Genomic DNA, 16,619 nt, shown 5'->3' on the forward strand with positions numbered 1-16,619 from the left:
CAATTGCAACAATCCGGTAAATGTTCTCTTTCGGTGTTCGCCGAGGATTTAACCGGCGCCGGCAGAACATCCGTGTAGCCGCGGAGACGCTGCCACCCCTCTTGGGTGAGGAAGTGAAGCTCATTACTTAACCTGTTTGAAGTTGCGCTCATGTCTCCGTGTGCTTGACTGCACCACGGTCGCGCGACTCTTATTCGTGCTCCTCTCACTTCTAACGTCGTCTCCAGCACTGGGTAGTAGTGCCAGACTGAAGTTATGGCTTCATCCGACTACGCAAGTACGTCTACGTCATCATAGCAACATGCGTGGCACTCGTTCAAGGCAGAGGTCCTGACAATAATCCTTGTGTTTGCTTTTCGACAGAGAATGCCCACCTCGTAGTGACACTGGGTGCGCTCGCATTCGCGACGCTGTGCGTCGCCACGTACGGCGCGCCGTGGCGCCGCCCATTCCCGAGCAAATCTCGAGGTGCGTCCTCCACCCATGTACTAACTGCCCATGTCTAACTTGTCCGAATGCCAAAGCGAAAAGCAAACCAGGCCTCCCAGCCTCCCAATACTCGTCTACGCACTTTGTCGTCTCAGCTGGAGCCATCGCGTTCGCCTTCTCCCCTGCCACCCCCTCCGTCCCCCCATCATCCGCCTCCTCTTCCTCTTCCACCTCTTCGCCGACGTCACCTACAACGTCCACCTCCCATCTCCCACTGCCGAAACAGGAGCAGAAACAGAAGCAGCGCCCGACCCACGTCGTCCTCGTGCACCACGCGCGCAAGGACGAGTGGCTCTTCGCCAAGGGCCGCCGCGACGAGCGCGAAGACCCGCGCGACACCGCCGTGCGCGAGGTGCGCGAGGAGACCGGGTTCAGGTGCCGCATCCGGCCCGTGACGATGCGCACGCGCGCGACGATCCCCGTCCCGATCCCGATCCCGGCTCCCTTACACTCCCCGCCATCGCCGGCGGCACCAGGGCCCCCGCGCGCAGGCGACGATAAAGGCGTGATGGGCAGGCTCGCGTCCGCGGCGTCGTCGTCGACGAGCGTATTAGCAACAGCAGGAACATCTCCGACGGTGGTGGGCGGCGTCCCGCTACACCAGCCCGATGTCCCGCGCGTTGCGCGCGACTGTGTGGAGCCCTTCAGTCTTACGATCCGCCCGCAGCAGGGCGGGAGCGTGAAGCTCGTGTACTGGTTCATCGGCGAGGTCATTCCTGATGGCGTCGCTCCCCTCCTGCCCGGCGGCGCCGACGGTGGGGCATGTAGCGGCTCTGAGACGAGCAGCGATGCGGACGGTGCGAAGCGGCGGGCGATGGCGAGTCATGCGGATGCGGAGGGGTTCGGGCGTGCGGCGCTGTTTCCGATTGAGGAGGCGCTTGAGAGGCTGACGTTCGAGGGGGACCGGGAGCTGCTGAAAAGCGCGGTGAGGGTGCTTGAGGAGGAAGAGAGTCTGGATTAGGGTTTGGGATCTGGACATTAATAGCGTGCTCTCAAGGCTGGGGAGACCCGCAATCGAGGATGGGCGGGGGAGTAGAACGTGATAAGAGTAGGCAAGGACGCGATCTGTTACGATATTCCTATAATGTGTTGATTTACATCCATCTTTGTTGTGTATGCACGGTATAATCGCTCGAGGACTTCATGTTGCTTTTGCATGATAGATACGTTCCAGGATATCAAACTTGCTTTCGGTTCGAGGGTACTTCATATAGAATCGCAATTATACAATGACTTTCTTCAACTTATACGTACAGCCGGATTACAGCTTCGATCGCCTCGTCCCACCCCCATGCGTGCCCAAAGCCAGTCAGGAAACCTGCTTCAGCTCGGTGTGGAAGATGTGTCCGTTCTGCTTGGGTGCCAGGCTATACAGCTCCTTCAGCGCCGCGTCGATCTCAGGCGCCTTGATCGTGTCCCAGTGATGCTACAACCCACGCATCAGCACAACTTCACTCCCCTTCCCTTCAAACACTCACCTGAGGGCTATCCCAGCCCGCGACAACAACATACGTCTCCGGCGCCTCCTTCGCCTTCGAGAACACCAGCAGGCCCTTCGTCCCGTCCGACAGCGCCTGCAGGATCTCCTCGACGCGCGCGCGGTGCTCGGGGGCCTTGAGCTCGATGATTAGCACCTCGGTGGTTTTGGAGTCTTTCAAAGCGGGCTGGGGCGAGCTGTTCCAGTTCTCGAGATGGTACATCGTCGCGCCCGCCTTCGCAGGGTCGCCCCCGGCGACGGCGGGAACGAGGGCGTTGAGGACGTTGGGGTAGTCGGGCGCCTCGATGATGTCCTGGTGGTGCTGCCATGTGTCCCAGTCTGTTGCACGTTGTGAATGGGATAACGTGGAGAGAATCGGAATGGTGAGTGCTGGTGCATGATGGGATGCGATTGTGAGGAGTACGCACGGAGGAAGACGTATCCCAAGTTGTACGTCAGGCCCTCGGCCTTGCGCGTCTCGCTCTCGTCGATCTGTGCACCCACAAACGCAGGGCTTGATCGGAACGCCATAAGCAAGCCACCATCGGTGATCTTTCATCGAAGACTCACCTTTGGCTTCCCGCTTTCTTCAACACGATGTCGAACACCCCCTTAGTCGTGCCCTCGGGGTCGGCCTTGAACGCATCAGAGGCCTTGAAGAAGAGGAATTCGGTCGTCGGCAGAGACATGATTCTGACAGTCTTTCAGATAGTCCGTTAAAGAGAGTAGTAGGATGGGGTGGTTGCAAGTGGGAGAAGACAGGGGCAGATAGCGATCGGCGGTGTATTTATCCGGCTCTCTCATCTCCTTCCAGCCCTCCACGCCAAACTCATTGCCGTGCGGATCCCCGTACGCGCGCTCCCATGGGTTAAGGCTTGCCCATTGGGCGCGCACGTCGGAATCGTGAGCTGGTGGCGCTGACACATATTTACCACCTGACGGACGAGGATGAGTCAACTCGTAAAAAGATTGGTCCGTGTGTCATTTATGAGCAAAAGTCGTTTGCTTGCATCGATACAACATACACGCTATCACACTTCCCTTGGTGATCACTCACTCTACAAACTTGCGCTTGTCCCATTAATCCGATGGTACTGCTCCGGCTTAGGAAGATGCGCATCGTGTAAGCTCTTAGAGTATTCGCTCAGATCTACGCCAGAACCTCTCAGGGCCTAAAGAACAACGCGGTAGAGGTAGCCAGTGTAGATCAACATCGACTCTTAGATCTAAAAGGACCAAGACGCACCTCAGAGGACTCTCCACCCTCGAGCAGTATGACCACATCCTCCGCCGGCGTCCTGTACTTCTCGTGCGCAATCGCGTCTCCCCACGCGATCAGCTTCCCATCCGCGGCAGCGTCAACCAGCACCTTCTCGAACGCTTCCTTCCGCTCCTTGTCCACCTTCGCGATCCGCACGCGTGCGACGGGTCTGCTCAGCACATCGCCGAGAGATGCGGCCTTGCCCCCTGCCCCGGTCGAAGCCTGACGAAGTGTGAAGTCAACGTGGTACGTCATCGGCATGAACGTTTCGCGGTCGTAGTACGGCACCAGAGGGCCGACCTCTTTGAGCACAGCGGGATTGTGGAAGCCGGTGAGATGCGCATCGATGGAGGTCCAGTCTGGTGGGTGCCGTGGATAGTGAGATTAGCAAAGGAGTTTGATGAAAGGAAGAACGCGAGAATGCACTGGCGAAGGTGTACACGACCTGCGGGTCTTCTTCTTGTCTCCCGTTGTACGCTGGGCTGCACGGAGAGATGCACGAGTGTCAGCATGACCAAGAATTCAAGACGTATCCACTCCCAAAAGCCCAGCGCAAAGCCAGCTGCGGTGGTACCCACCTCCCCGAGCCCTCCATGCTCATCAACGCCTTGAATACATTGCCGTTCATCTCCTTCTCTCCGTCGAACTGCCCCGTGTTCATCCGCATGATCGTGAGGTCTGTAATGTTGGCTGACATGGTCGACGGATCTGGTAGAGTGCAATTGAAGTCGTTGGATGGATTGCAAGCTCCAGTCGCTGCCTTCTTGTGAGGAGGCGGTTGTACCGACGCGACGGGCTATGCACCAGCGGCGCGGATGCATCTGAATCTATCTGAATCTGTCACGGATCTTTTGTCATGCGCCGTTCCTGGGGCCTGTTGAAATGTTAAACCCGGTGCTAAGGCCTCGTCGAGGCTACATGTTGAGCATATGAGAGATGGACGCAATTCAAAGTCCCTTGTTCCTTGAAACGAACTTTATGAAACATTGCGTGTGGCGTAATAACCAGTCTTTCAGACAGAGACTAGAGCAACCAAATCGAAACACAACTATTGTTGCTTGAAACCTACTAGTGTCATCACTTACAACCCGGCATGCACAAGCAAAATTATGCAGCGCCTATTATACCGCAGTCACTTTCATCACTGCCCCACTCAACGCTGTGGGAAGACGAGCTTTCCGTAGGCGAACCTCTACCATCGTCTGATTCCGGTTCTGCTGCTGGCACAGTATCCCGGTGCGGTCTATCGCCCGCAGCGTACACGCGCTATGTTTTTCGGTGTTGCATATCCTAATGTAAGCTACGCAGAAAAGGTCAAGGACAATAACGTACCATCTTCGCTCGAGCAGGTCTGACTTACGGAAGTAAATACGCCTAATTTGCTGTTTACCGGGCTTGCCAGTCGGTACAGTCCACTCGTCGTGGTGTCCTGTGTGCATTGAATCTCTTCTTTTAGGAGCGCGTAAACAAGAACGCTTCACATCAGATGTTAGAAATCATTTCAAACCTTGAATACGTCGCAAGCTATAACAACAATGTATCTTCTTGAAGTTTGCGACAGATAGCAACTTTATCCGCCATCGTGACGTGTGCTGTCCTACTGAAGGGTTCTCTTGCACGACACTTGTATTATCCCGTTCTTCTGCGATTCATTTGAGTGTCGGTCCATGTGGTCACCTTCGCCACCATGAAGCAAGAGTCGCCTTAACCTGCGTAGCTTCTGGTGTCGCCTGTCGGCCACATCATCGCATGTCTTCGTCTCGAGGGCTTTGGGCGCGGATTTCTCATTCTGGTCCAGTACGGTCATGTCCTGGCAAGTTTCATTAAGTGGCTATCACATGAAAGCGTGAAACGCGGAAGTGGCGGAACCGAAGCAACAAATGTGCAGGCCGGAGCAAGATCGGAGCCTTAAAACGGGCGCTTTTTGCCGAAGCTAGGTAGGACATCCTCGGTCGAGTTGTCACCGCCGGCGGTTGTCGTTTAGTCAACCTGATCCATCACTCGACGCTCCCTCAGTAATCACATTAACGCATTTCATTCTATTCAATTATTCAAAGACAGTTCTGACGCGATTATAATCTTGAGAAAGCTCGAGACCAGATGCTGTGAGAAACAACGACGGACGTAGGGTATATAGAGCTGATGCCGAAAGATCCAGAGCAAAGCTCCATATTATGCACCCGTCTCGAATTTGACCTTGGTAGTCTGGCTGATTTCTCTGAGCTGGGCAGTAAAGGTGTTGACAACTTTGGTACGCTCAGGGACTGGAGGTTCGCCAAGTTCCTATGAGACGGAAAATGAATCAAGGTTGGTATCTCGGGGAGAAAGAATAACAGTGCACCTCGATGGAATCAGCCCCTTCTAGGACGACATACTGAATTCTGTCGAGAGACCTGTCGCGTAAGCCCCTGTACTCCTCCTGGACATCCAACCACTTCGCGTGCGCCTGTCCCCAGAAGAATAAACCGCCGGAAGCTCTCTTGATAGTCTCGGTCCGCCGAAGAGTTTCCTCCACGAAAATGAGAGATTCGTCCAGGTTGTCGCACATCCTAATAACTGTGGCGCGCGTGTACGGCTTCCTAAACGCAGGTAGAGCGGGGCGCCATGGAAGGCCCTCGGCCGTCGGGTCGCAACTATTGAGTGGCACGTGGTTGGCAAGGACATCTCCTCTCAGAGACCTTTGTAAGATGGGCCTGGCGACGTTGTGCGTAAACATGTGACTCGCTAAACACTCGTCTCGGTATGTCTTCGCATCCCAGTCTGACGGAGACGTATCGGTGCCAAGAGGACACACGACGCCCGACGCCCGCTGGTTCAGCAGATGTCTCTCTCGACAAATATAACGCAACAAATCCGTGGCTTACCAATAAATACCGCGTAGCGATACGTCGACTTGGGTGTGGATCCAAAAATTGGACCAATGAAGAACGATCTAGGTAAGGGGCAAATAATATAAGCAAAAACGTTAAGATTGCCTTGGAGGTTGACAAGCGGATTCATTGGCGTAAAATAAAGATGCCTTACTCTTGGGCTCTCTTTGTGCTCGCAAGGAGCCTGATGAATGCCGGATTCGCCTCCTTGTCTAGCACGTCGTCGAAAATTTCGCTAGCCCCCAAGAACATGATCTCGGTGGTAGCAACATTATGTCGTCCATCGCGTTCCAGTGTGTCGCTCATTGGCTGAAGGAAGTTTAAAAAGCTGCGAGGCCTCGAGCAGGAAGAAAAAGCCAAGGCGGCCTTCGGTGCCCTGCACTAGTGTCTTAAGTACGCCTGCACGCTTAGCGATGACAGCGATGACAGTAGTAACCCGAATGTCCGGCGCTCAGCCCTGAATGGCTCCGCTATCGATCAGCCCGCCTTTATTCTAGATAAATTGATTAATGAAATACAACGTGGAGAAGCATGAAAGACGCACCTAGTTGGTATGACGAAAGGTTCGTTCTTCCTTTGTTCGTGCAATGTTCAGTTTTTGCCCGCCGTTGGCTGGCCGGCGGCGCAACGCCACACGCGCGAAAAATGCCAAACAACGCGAGGCAAACGCGCCTACAACGCTCACTTTGTTTCAAACAGAATGCAATTTAACGCCCGAATGGGTTACATTGTCTTCGCGTGCAGGGCCAGTGATTGTCCATTCCCGCGATAACAGCCCTTTGTATTGGGTGTCTCCTCATACATTCCGAGACGTTCCGTAACTCAATCGTCCCGAGGGCCAAAATCGCAGATCATTGTATTCGTTCACTTTTGTTTCAGGTTCGGAAGCATTTTCCGGCCGCTCGGTGCCTCTCCCGTATGGTCAAGGGTCCCGGGAATACATGATTTCGTCACGTAAAACACGTAGAGCTCAATCTACTTACTCGTACAGCTTCTCACAAACTTTTCTTCGTTAGGGTTTCATAGTAATTCATACTGTGAGTTCACTTGCTAGGATACGTGGTCAACTTGACGACAAAGGAGTGGAGCACCTGTGTGTTGTCCAGCTGGATGCCCCCATCGAATGCCTGTGTATGGCGGATAATGTCAGTCAGGCGGATCGGACACGAGGAATCAGCGTGGGTCGACGATCAGATGATGTCCAAACATGAATGACAGATCGAACAACGGAAGCGAAGCACAGGAAGTGCATGGCGTTTACGGATCACAAACGGAGACGTACCTCGGCGGTATTTTTCCCCTCGAGGACTGCAAACTGCTTTCTCCACACAATTTCCTCATCCCCCTCGTCCCCCTCGCGGGTCACTTCCTTGAACTCCTCCTCCGATTGACCCCACCGGAACGTCTCCGGCTCTTTGATGCGCGACATCGCCTCCTCTAGGTCATTCTCGAGGTTGCGAACCTTATCGGGGGAATCGTCCACTATCCTCAGAATTGTGACGCGTGTGTACAGTTTTCCAGTGGCATCCAACGCGGGTCGTTTGGTGTTTGCAGTGGCACCACCCGACTTGAATGGGGTATGGGTGATCGCCGGAGCAGCGCCGAGACTCGCCTGAAGCACAGGCACGACCTTGTTCACGAAATCGTCAGATTCGGAGCAGGCGTCATGATCTGATTTCTTGTTCCAGTCTGGGCAAAATTTGTTTCAGTCTCCTTTTCCTCAAGCACGCAAATGGTTCAGCGAAGATGAGACAAGTACTCGCCTACAAAGACGAGGAGTAACGTAGGGTCCTCAAGTGGTGATCCATAGTGAATGGAGCTATGCGACGTAGGCAGAGGTGTCAGAATTGTGGAATTGGTCCATCTAAAATGGATGGAGTGAACCGACCACTTACTCCTGCGCGTTTCCCGTCGCAAGTAGGACATCCATCATCGTGGACGTGTTAGCTTCCACCGTCTTCTTCGCACCATCCCTCAGCTTCAGTATAGAGATTTCGGTCGTAGCGACAGACATGCTGGGGGCGATATAAGGTTGTCGTACTCAGCGGACAAGATTCTCGATGAAGCGGATGGCAAGTAAGAGGCTTAGAATGGAATCTCTGGGTTCGCTGATAATGATGGCAGCTCCGGATCTGGCGTCAGTTCTTCAGTTTTATCAGATGCCGGGGGAACATGGACAAGTCAGAGCTTACCAATCGTCATGACGATTCCAAGTCTCCTTGTATGTGCATTGAGTGCCAGATTTGTACGATGCACGAGGAACCGTGGTGGAGCCTCGGTCGCCGCCGAGACATACAAATCAAGGCTTGAGATCAATGGGATACAGAAGCGAAAGGGAGCACGAGATGAGATCCACACCAAATCTCAACTAAGGGTAAGGAAACGCATTTACAGCGAGTGGTAGAGGGAAGGGAGGAAGAAACCCGACACGACGGCCGCATGCTATCCTCTCTACAGCTTAGTCAGCATTGTGGCTTGAAGTGACTTGAAGACTTTTGAAGGGACTGACTCAATCGCCCGTGTAGGCCTCGCATAGATAGCGAGTTGACCAGAGGTATGAGTGAGGTATTCGCGGCTAATATACATGTAATAAACACAAAATAACTCGAACGGGTGCCCCAGGAATGCGCAACGAGGCGATGTCCACCATCCACATGTATAGTATGACCTTAGAGTTTGGCCCTGGTCTCAGCTAAGCGTTGCCCCTTCTCAAGCATAGCTTTGATGCTCTCCTACCCAGATCCGACGTATTAACATCTATCTCAATGTCTATACTAACAGAAACAAACGTACCTCATATCCAGGAGTAACCTCCTCCGCATTCATAGGCTCCTGCCTCACCCTCTCAAGCAGTGCCTCGTATACCCACCCATCGTGCACGCCAAGTGCACTATCCAAATCCCAGTCTGAGAATCCGAACGCGTCGGTGAGTGCAATAGCGTCTGGAAGTACAGCAGCGCACGTCGACTTTATCGCGAGGCGCAGCCCACGTGCCGGGTCGGATGACGGGGAATCGAAGGCTACGAGGTCGAACGAAAGGAGGTCGGCGAGTGCAGACTCGACTGTGGTGAGAAGATACTATGTGAGGGACAAAGTCAGCATATCTTGACGCATATATACAGCAATGAAAGGGACAAACCAGGATGTACAACCTCCTCACCGCTTCCGCTTGCCCGCCAGGGAGCACCCTCAAATCCCCAAGCATAGTCTCCACTTGCCTCGCGACGAACGCCTCCGTAACTGCGCGAGAAACCCGCTGACTGGCGCTAGCGTCTGGCCCTTCCGCAGAAGAAACGGTACTAGCAAGTTCGGCGACCATCTTCGCAGCGCGCCACTCAAGCAACAATGCAAGTTGAGAAGGTGAAGAGCAAGTTTGTCTGTCGAACGTGAACCTGGATTGGGCTCCTTTGGAGGCTGAGGGATGTAGAAGACGAAGGTACGCTGAAGACGGAGGGCGCTCCGTGGATCCTTGAGAAGTGGCGGTGGCAGATTTGTGCGACTTGAGTGCGGCACGTACGACTTGGCCGTCAAGTACGAAGTTGTCACCTTCATAACTACAATAAACCGCTGTTAGCGCTCAAACATCAGGAAGGAAAGGGAAAACCTACGTCGCAGCAGGCAAATAATCCGCATAGATCTGCCCAACACCCGCAAACGCGCTGTACCCATGTCCGCCCATTGAGCGGCGCGCCGTCTCAAGGTCGTTAATCCCCGCTGTGGTGACGAGCACTTTGAGACCACATGTGATTGCATGCATCTCGGGTAGGAGGGTTGTGTTCCCGCTTGCGAGTTGCGCGGACATCTCCTGAAACGCTTGGAGCTGTGCATTGGCACATTCTTAGCGACGGAACGGAAAAGGCAAGGAAGGACGCACGACACGTCGACCGAGCGCGATGAAAACGTATGAACGCGCAAGGATAGGGATGAGGCGGTAATATGTCGATGGGTATTTCAGCACTTGTCGCTCTAGCCCGGATTCGTCGAGTTCTCCTTGGCGCCGGACAGTCGTATACCGCAGTGCAATCGTGATGCCTGTAACATACGAATTCTGTGTCAGTACTCGAGACGCGAATAAAAAGTAAAGATCGCTGACCTCGGGCGATCGTCCAACCCGCACCAGTGACCATGTTCGCGCGAATAGTGAGCATCTGCGAACAAGAAGAAGCGCATATAATCAGCATTCACGCTTATCATCTTCGCCTACGGGTGGCCAAGCCAAGGAACTCACTCCACCATAGCTTAACTTCGCATGTGGTGGCTTCACGTACTCGCCCTCGCGTGTCACCTGCGCAAATTTCGAAAGCATGTGGAAGCGCGGAATGCGCACGCGCGAAAAGCGCGCGTAGCCATTGTCGTTCGCTTGGTTACCTATGCACAGCGCAGATCGCGATCAATTCCCAATGAAGGCGGCAGTGGGCCAAAGGCCGACGCACCTCCCAAAGCTTTCGGCCCGATATCTCCTACGTCTATCCCTGGAAGCAGTCTATGGTCGTCTGTGAAAGTTCGCATCCGAGTCGCGGTCGTCAGCCTTTCATGTCTAGCCTTGACGTTGGGAATGAATACCAAGCGAGCGGAGCTGAACAAAGAACAAGTGAGGACCCATATCGCGTCCTCCGGGCAGGATAAGTTTAGCCTGTACGACGCCATGTGTTGCGGTCTTGCCGAGTGCGCCAATCCACCACTTGGTGCTTGTGATGGAAGGCGAATGGATCTCAAACTCGTCGGTATCTGGGAGGAATGTCGCGGTTGTTTCAAGACTGGCGACGTTGGTACCGTGGCCAAGCTCGGTTTGGAGGTAGCAACTGCGCGCGAGCAAGCGTGAGCATGGAATGAGGAAAGGCGGAGACAAGGAATGGAGATGGAGACGAAGGGTGCGAAGGATTGGCAAAGGTGGTGCTCACCCGATGATACCCCTGGTTGCGACCAGTGTCCCATATCGCTTCAAAAGCTCCTCCGAGCCCTGGGACATAAAGACTGGCTCAAACGCTAGCGAGTCCGACGACAAAGATGGCAGTGCCAGTCAGCAATCATAAGAGAGACGCGGCACTGCAACGCACCAACGTAATGCAGGTTGATGGGAAGCGGATCGTAGAGCTTCTGAAAGACATCCACCATGACTGCTGGTGACCATCCATGTTCCTCTTGCAGCTCGTAAGCGCGTTTCATGATACGTGTGCCGTGGATGTACCGCTCTTTGCGAGTGAGGAACTCTCTGCAGACATTGGCATAGCGCAAACGAGCGGTTGCGGGACGGTTTAATGCCATGAGAATGGATTCACAAGGTCGATCGAAGTTGGTCGTTTGAGCGAATGGACTCCTCCAAGGACAAAGTCGAGACTCACCTCCCCCGCTTGCTAAACAATGGCTCCCGACTCAGAATATCCTGTAGCTTCTTGCCGTGCTCCCATCGCTTCCGGCCTCCTGACCAGACACGCGTATTAGCCACCTTTACCTCCGAGTATTGCTTCGGTACTACCAGCGAGGAAGACCTGGATAGCCTCGACATCAAGCTTGGACGTCTCCCGGGCGCGCTGCATGTCGAGCGCCGTTTGCGCGTTAGCGTCGTGCCTGGCTTGTGCCATGGCGTTTGTCACCGGATGATGGGGTATGTATAGGTATCTGAAAGGTATAGGAACGCAAGGAAGAGTGGGCCAAGGGTGGTCAGAAGCGCTGTGAACGCATCAAGGTGCTGGACCGGACATTGAGTAAGACGTTTAGTGTAAAGTGTTTGATGTCGGCCCGTGGGGAAACTGTTTAAGTGTTGGAGATGTCCAACTCGGGGCATGTACTAACAAGTCGCGACCATTCTCGCCAAGTCTTAGCGCTATGTCCTGAACATCTTAATAACATACTGAGCCGTAGCCATTGCATGATTACAACGACACAATCCATATCACGGTGTAGAGGAATCAGCACCATTTGTTTTCTCGAGGAACACTCGCCGTCTTGACGCAAAAGCCCCTGTCCTCAACGGTATAGCTCCAGACTCTGAATCGGCCACCGGCAACTGAGAGAGCCGGTTCATCCCTCTAAAACAAAACCTCATGATCGCTGGCGTTTGCACGACCTGAACAGCTGATCGAACACGCTGCAGAGATAAAATGCCACATGCAAGCCCATTTGTGCCTACATCTTGCCGCTCTACTAGCGATACTCAGTCAGAAGATCAGGGGGTTCCACAGTTGTTAGATTCTGAAGTGCTAAGTAGGCTACAGTGAATACATGAGAAAGAAGATACAAGAAGTTACAAATGCCAACGGACGCATATCGTACACTGACAGTATACAGCGCACTACGCACTGCGCAGTACGTACTACTGTCTTCTTTTTGCTTCAAGACGTCTCTGACGATTACACCTCGAGACGCTTATGCAGTCTTGGTCACCTCCGCGACGATCTGCTCAACCTTCTTCAAGGGAGTGTTGTGGTCGAAGATCTTGTACTGCCCTGGCGCATACATGAGACTCGGTGATCATCAGAGCTATGCGGGGGAGATACTCACAAGGTGGAACTCTCCCAGTGGGCAGCTGCTCGTCGAGAGCGATGCGGCGCTGCTGACGGCGATCGAGGTACCGCCATGTCATCACGATGCTTCCGGCGAACAGGGCGACACCCGCAGCTACGGCCTACACAGTATGAAGTAACCTGTCAGCAATCAGCGAAAAAATCATGGGCGGGACTGCTTACCCTTCCAGCACCAGCCGGGATAGGGAGCTCAGTAACGGGCATCTTGGGACGGATTTGAGACATGATATTGGCGGGATACTTTGAGCTTGGTTGATAGAAAGAAGGTAAGATTTCCGTATGCTCAAAAACAAGAGAAGTCGGGGGAGAAAGTTCTGATGCAGACCTACGGGTCTTCAACGGGTTTATATCCTATACCTCCTCTGCTACCCCTGCGCCTGAGGAATCATCTCACCCGCCCGTGGTGATGCTTCGAATCCAAAATTAAAACGCGTACATCCGTACCATTCTCCTGGCTTACCTATCTTCTCGCGCGGGGTAACACGGCGGCCTTGGGCAACTGACTGGATGCGCTATTCGACGCACCTTCGACGTGTACTGTGTTAGAGTGGGCATCAGGGCACACAGATCCAGGGCATCTCAGGCTGATTCAGCGCGGGGGCACGCTACGGCTGCCGCTTTCCATGTTCCATTGTTAAGTTGTTCTTGTTAGGCCGCCAAGAGGCCTATCCCAGAATTGTAACGTAAACCGGTGTCAAGTGGCTGCGGAGAGTCCCTGAGTTGCGATGGATCATGCCAAAGCGCTTGAAAGGTTGAATATAGAGCAACAGCATCCGGAGACTCCTGCAATGCGGGGAAGTGAAGGTTCTCGATTGTCGGTCGCATCCGTGCACGCGAAGGGCGCCGTGGTCATGGATGCGTTCTCGTACCTTGTTTGGACTTTAAAGATAACCAGATCGGACACGAGACAGCATATTCAGAGGACCACGTCGTCTATCTGGCGGATATGCAATGGCTGTCTTCAACATCGCGTCAACCTCAAGCCAAAGTCCAAATACCGAGGCCCGAGGATAACCACTCACTCGGTCTGATATCCAACAACTAATCCACAGCTGCTCCATTCTTCGTCATCCCTCAGCACACCATCCCTCTTGCGTGCGAGAAGCCCATCTCTAACAGCCAGAATTAGCCTCGACGCACTTCGCCAAGCTCATGGAGGCCGGGAGCTAGCGCTATTTACGGTTCATGTGACCAATCACCGGTCGAGGTAAGTCTCCCAGGAGGGCCCCGAACAAAGGAGACTCAGACGACCTGCAGACGGCGGCCTGTTCGTTTCGCGAGAAGTTCGTGACTTCTTTCCGGGCTTGCAGGGAACATTGGGAGGCTACCCCTGCGCATCTTTGGAGACTCGACGAGTTCTTGGTGATGAGCGGGGTTCCGCTCTCGGGGCAACCCAGAGCTATATGCCAAGAGCCTAAGTATTCTTAGTGTCGACGAGAGCTCCTTCGGGCCAGAGAAAGATTGACTGATCGATGTTGAGTGCATGGATGAGCCTGGTTAAAGCGCGTGAGCGGACAAGAAACAGCCGGGAACTGCCGAATGCTGACTTGCACGCGACACCATGCAGTCTTCGATCGAGTTCGTGGTCGTCGCGAGGACTTGCTTCGATGCTGACGGGCTTCAGAAGCTTCTCGAAACTTTGGACCACGCAGTTCAGTTTATGACGACATCATGCATACATAACGAATTCGTTTGCGTTGCTTGACGATGATACATTCATCCCGTTTTCATATGCATAAATCTACAAGAGCAAGATCGAGCGATATCATGTCTGGTGATAGCCTACACGGCCTAACCTTTTGTTTAACTTGCGTAGCCCTAGCCTAGTCCAGGGCTTCATTGTCCCATGGGGTCCAATACGCCGGGTCCTCGCGTCACAGCGAGTAGCCTTGACATCATGACGCACCAGCAGCATCCCCGCTGTCCGCCTTGACCTTCTTAACCGTCTGCACGAGCGGCACCGCCTGCCCGCGAAGCCCAGTGTTCGGGCCGCCATCAGGCTCCATCGTGCGCTTGCGCTTCTCGCCCACCTGCGCGTCGCCGCCCTCCTTCGCCTCGCTAGCGTCTTTCGACGGGTTCGACCTCTTGCCATCGTCGCGCCTTCCACCTCCGCGTCCGCCTCCCCGGCCACGGCCACCACGACCTCCCCCGCGTCCTCCACCACGGCCTCCGCGACCACCGCGACCGGAGCTGCTGCGGCCCTGTGAGCGCTCGAAGACGGTTTTGGCGCCGTGTTGCGCACGTTCGACCTGGAACGCCTTTTCTTCGTCCTCTGCAAGAATTCAAAAAGGATCAATGTCGACTCCTTGACCGAAGGAACAGCGAAATGGCAAAGGCGTAGAAAATGCCAAGGAACCGAAAAGTACTCACCTTCAGGGATGCTCCACTGGACTTCGTTGGAGTTGATAGTTTTGATATTCTCTTTCACGTACGCGATCTCCTCTTCCTCCAGCGCTTTGTCGAACCCGACCAGCCCAGAGTCATCGCCCTTCTCGAACTTGATGAACGGCACTTTGGCGAAGCGCTCCTTCAACGGGGCCTGAGCAGGATACCGAATTAGTCAAAAGTAAGGCAAGCACATGCGAACCAACACGGAGGACAGAACAGAAGCTTTGAGATGCTCACCTTCACCTCCGTAAAGTTCACATCCCCACCACATCCCGTGAACTTCAGCGTCGCACCCTTGACGAATGGCACCTCCTCTTCCTTCACAACACCCGCTCCATCTTCCTCATGCACCCGGATCTTCGAGCCGAGGAACTCGAGATATATCTCGGGCTTGGGTCTATCCTTCCCGCCCGCGGGCTTGCCGCCATTCTTCTCCTGCTCCATCTCGCGGAACGCGTTGAAGCCCTTACGCGACGAGACACTGTCCTTGCGCATCTGCGCTGCCTTGCCCGTCAGACCCTTTTCTTTGATCTTCATGTCGCAGTACGCCTCCCTGCAGACATGGTTATGAACGCTAGGGTGGAGTAGGAGAGGAAGGGAACACACTTGGACATCGTGAGCAACTCGCCACCCTCCCATGTCGGCTTCGGGTCCGCGTTCAGGAACGCCTCAGCACCTTTGATGTCGGCGTACTCGGCGAATACTGATCCCTTGAACTCCTTGTTCCCGTCCACCCGGCGCATGCGAACCGCGTTCGTCTGGCCATACTGGTTGAAGAACTCCTCGAGCTTCTTCTGCAGGCCGGAGTCTTCCGAACCGAAGCCTTTCTGTCAAACAACCCATTGAGTACTTTCGTTCAGGGCGGCACTTATACGAGAGAGAGAGTGAAGCGCAGGGCCCGACCGAGATGATAGAATGGAGGGCAGATGAAACGCTACGAAAAAGTGTAGAGGTTGACTCACCGCATATACGCTCCGCTCAAACTGCCCCTTTGGTGGTTGCAGCTCCGTCAACCGACGCACCTTCTCCCCGGATTCGTCAAGCTCAAGCTCCTCACTGGCACGCAGCGCATCCACGAGCCACTCCAGCCCGTACGGGACAAAGTCCCGCATGCGCTTGAACGACGCGATTGTTTTGATGGGGACCCAGTGCTCCTTGTCGGCTATGTGAAGCGTCCACATGAACCTTTGAAGCAATCAAGTTAGATTTCATGGACGGTTGGCGTGAATGAACGCCATAGGCAGGGATAGCTGTACTAACTTGTCGAATGGGAGGTTGGAGTCGCCGAAGTAAAACTCGACTGGGTAACAAATGCAGACACAGGCAATGAGCATCCATCGTAGGCATGTAATGATCGCTCATAGTGACAACATACCTTGTTTTCGTGCAGCAGAAATCTTCGTGAAGTCATCCTTTCCGCCTTCCATCTCGACGTCTGCCTCTGGTGCGGGTGCCGCGGTTGGTTCCGTGGGTTTGGCGTCCGTCGACATAGTCAAATATTTTTGAGTGATTCCAGGAGGACACTTGGAGGCGGGTGGATGGCAGTCGCGAAGTACAACTAGAGGGAAGGGTGGATGGCGAGAACTCGGAGGCAAAGGAGCAAAGACGGT

At 54.1% G+C, this 16,619-nt stretch overlaps 8 protein-coding genes across 8 annotated transcripts; 1 reads left to right on the forward strand and 7 right to left on the reverse strand.

Annotated features, from left to right (window-relative positions):
• Nucleotides 1-255: 255 nt before the first annotated feature.
• CONPUDRAFT_168630 (uncharacterized protein) lies at nt 256-1,663 on the forward strand (the record flags this gene model as incomplete). The annotated part of the gene is made up of 3 exons (XM_007775026.1): nt 256-277; nt 364-468; nt 525-1,663. The coding sequence occupies 3 exons, from the start codon at nt 256-258 to the stop codon at nt 1,448-1,450; spliced, it is 1,053 nt and encodes a 350-aa protein (XP_007773216.1). The 3' UTR covers nt 1,451-1,663.
• Nucleotides 1,664-1,798: 135 nt separating this feature from the next.
• On the reverse strand, nt 1,799-2,655 carry CONPUDRAFT_92767 (uncharacterized protein; the record flags this gene model as incomplete). The annotated part of the gene is made up of 4 exons (XM_007775027.1): nt 1,799-1,915; nt 1,968-2,305; nt 2,395-2,480; nt 2,537-2,655. The coding sequence occupies 4 exons, from the start codon at nt 2,653-2,655 to the stop codon at nt 1,799-1,801; spliced, it is 660 nt and encodes a 219-aa protein (XP_007773217.1).
• A 285-nt stretch (nt 2,656-2,940) lies between these two features.
• On the reverse strand, nt 2,941-4,004 carry CONPUDRAFT_84740 (uncharacterized protein). The gene is made up of 4 exons (XM_007775028.1): nt 3,806-4,004; nt 3,654-3,709; nt 3,213-3,586; nt 2,941-3,138 (listed from the first exon to the last, which is right to left on the reverse strand). Exons 1-4 carry the CDS (start codon nt 3,922-3,924, stop codon nt 3,025-3,027), a joined length of 663 nt encoding a protein of 220 aa, XP_007773218.1. The 5' UTR covers nt 3,925-4,004; the 3' UTR covers nt 2,941-3,024.
• Nucleotides 4,005-5,399: 1,395 nt separating this feature from the next.
• Nucleotides 5,400-6,403, reverse strand: CONPUDRAFT_158052 (uncharacterized protein; the record flags this gene model as incomplete). The annotated part of the gene is made up of 4 exons (XM_007775029.1): nt 5,400-5,510; nt 5,569-6,036; nt 6,102-6,159; nt 6,252-6,403. 4 exons carry the CDS (start codon nt 6,401-6,403, stop codon nt 5,400-5,402), a joined length of 789 nt encoding a protein of 262 aa, XP_007773219.1.
• Nucleotides 6,404-6,935: 532 nt separating this feature from the next.
• Nucleotides 6,936-8,402, reverse strand: CONPUDRAFT_146597 (uncharacterized protein). The gene is made up of 5 exons (XM_007775030.1): nt 8,290-8,402; nt 7,993-8,241; nt 7,861-7,916; nt 7,380-7,786; nt 6,936-7,224 (listed from the first exon to the last, which is right to left on the reverse strand). The coding sequence occupies exons 2-5, from the start codon at nt 8,109-8,111 to the stop codon at nt 7,141-7,143; spliced, it is 666 nt and encodes a 221-aa protein (XP_007773220.1). The 5' UTR covers nt 8,112-8,241; nt 8,290-8,402; the 3' UTR covers nt 6,936-7,140.
• A 253-nt stretch (nt 8,403-8,655) lies between these two features.
• CONPUDRAFT_130286 (peroxisomal oxidase) lies at nt 8,656-11,679 on the reverse strand (the record flags this gene model as incomplete). Its single annotated transcript, XM_007775031.1, has 13 exons — nt 8,656-8,829; nt 8,891-9,175; nt 9,237-9,651; nt 9,706-9,917; nt 9,972-10,129; nt 10,191-10,245; nt 10,326-10,465; nt 10,531-10,590; nt 10,661-10,899; nt 10,999-11,083; nt 11,155-11,309; nt 11,440-11,518; nt 11,571-11,679. The coding sequence occupies 13 exons, from the start codon at nt 11,677-11,679 to the stop codon at nt 8,767-8,769; spliced, it is 2,055 nt and encodes a 684-aa protein (XP_007773221.1). The 3' UTR covers nt 8,656-8,766.
• Nucleotides 11,680-12,463: 784 nt separating this feature from the next.
• Nucleotides 12,464-13,188, reverse strand: CONPUDRAFT_168634 (uncharacterized protein; the record flags this gene model as incomplete). Its single annotated transcript, XM_007775032.1, has 5 exons — nt 13,082-13,188; nt 12,947-13,030; nt 12,784-12,868; nt 12,599-12,722; nt 12,464-12,543 (listed from the first exon to the last, which is right to left on the reverse strand). Exons 3-5 carry the CDS (start codon nt 12,844-12,846, stop codon nt 12,464-12,466), a joined length of 267 nt encoding a protein of 88 aa, XP_007773222.1. The 5' UTR covers nt 12,847-12,868; nt 12,947-13,030; nt 13,082-13,188.
• Nucleotides 13,189-14,312: 1,124 nt separating this feature from the next.
• CONPUDRAFT_84743 (uncharacterized protein) lies at nt 14,313-16,588 on the reverse strand. Its single transcript, XM_007775033.1, has 7 exons — nt 16,385-16,588; nt 16,270-16,309; nt 15,972-16,194; nt 15,616-15,836; nt 15,247-15,562; nt 14,992-15,160; nt 14,313-14,893 (listed from the first exon to the last, which is right to left on the reverse strand). The coding sequence occupies exons 1-7, from the start codon at nt 16,497-16,499 to the stop codon at nt 14,517-14,519; spliced, it is 1,461 nt and encodes a 486-aa protein (XP_007773223.1). The 5' UTR covers nt 16,500-16,588; the 3' UTR covers nt 14,313-14,516.
• Between the last annotated feature and the right edge of the window lie 31 nt (nt 16,589-16,619).

Source organism: Coniophora puteana (assembly GCF_000271625.1).
Source record: "Coniophora puteana RWD-64-598 SS2 unplaced genomic scaffold CONPUscaffold_13, whole genome shotgun sequence".
Lineage (NCBI taxonomy): Eukaryota > Fungi > Basidiomycota > Agaricomycetes > Boletales > Coniophoraceae > Coniophora > Coniophora puteana.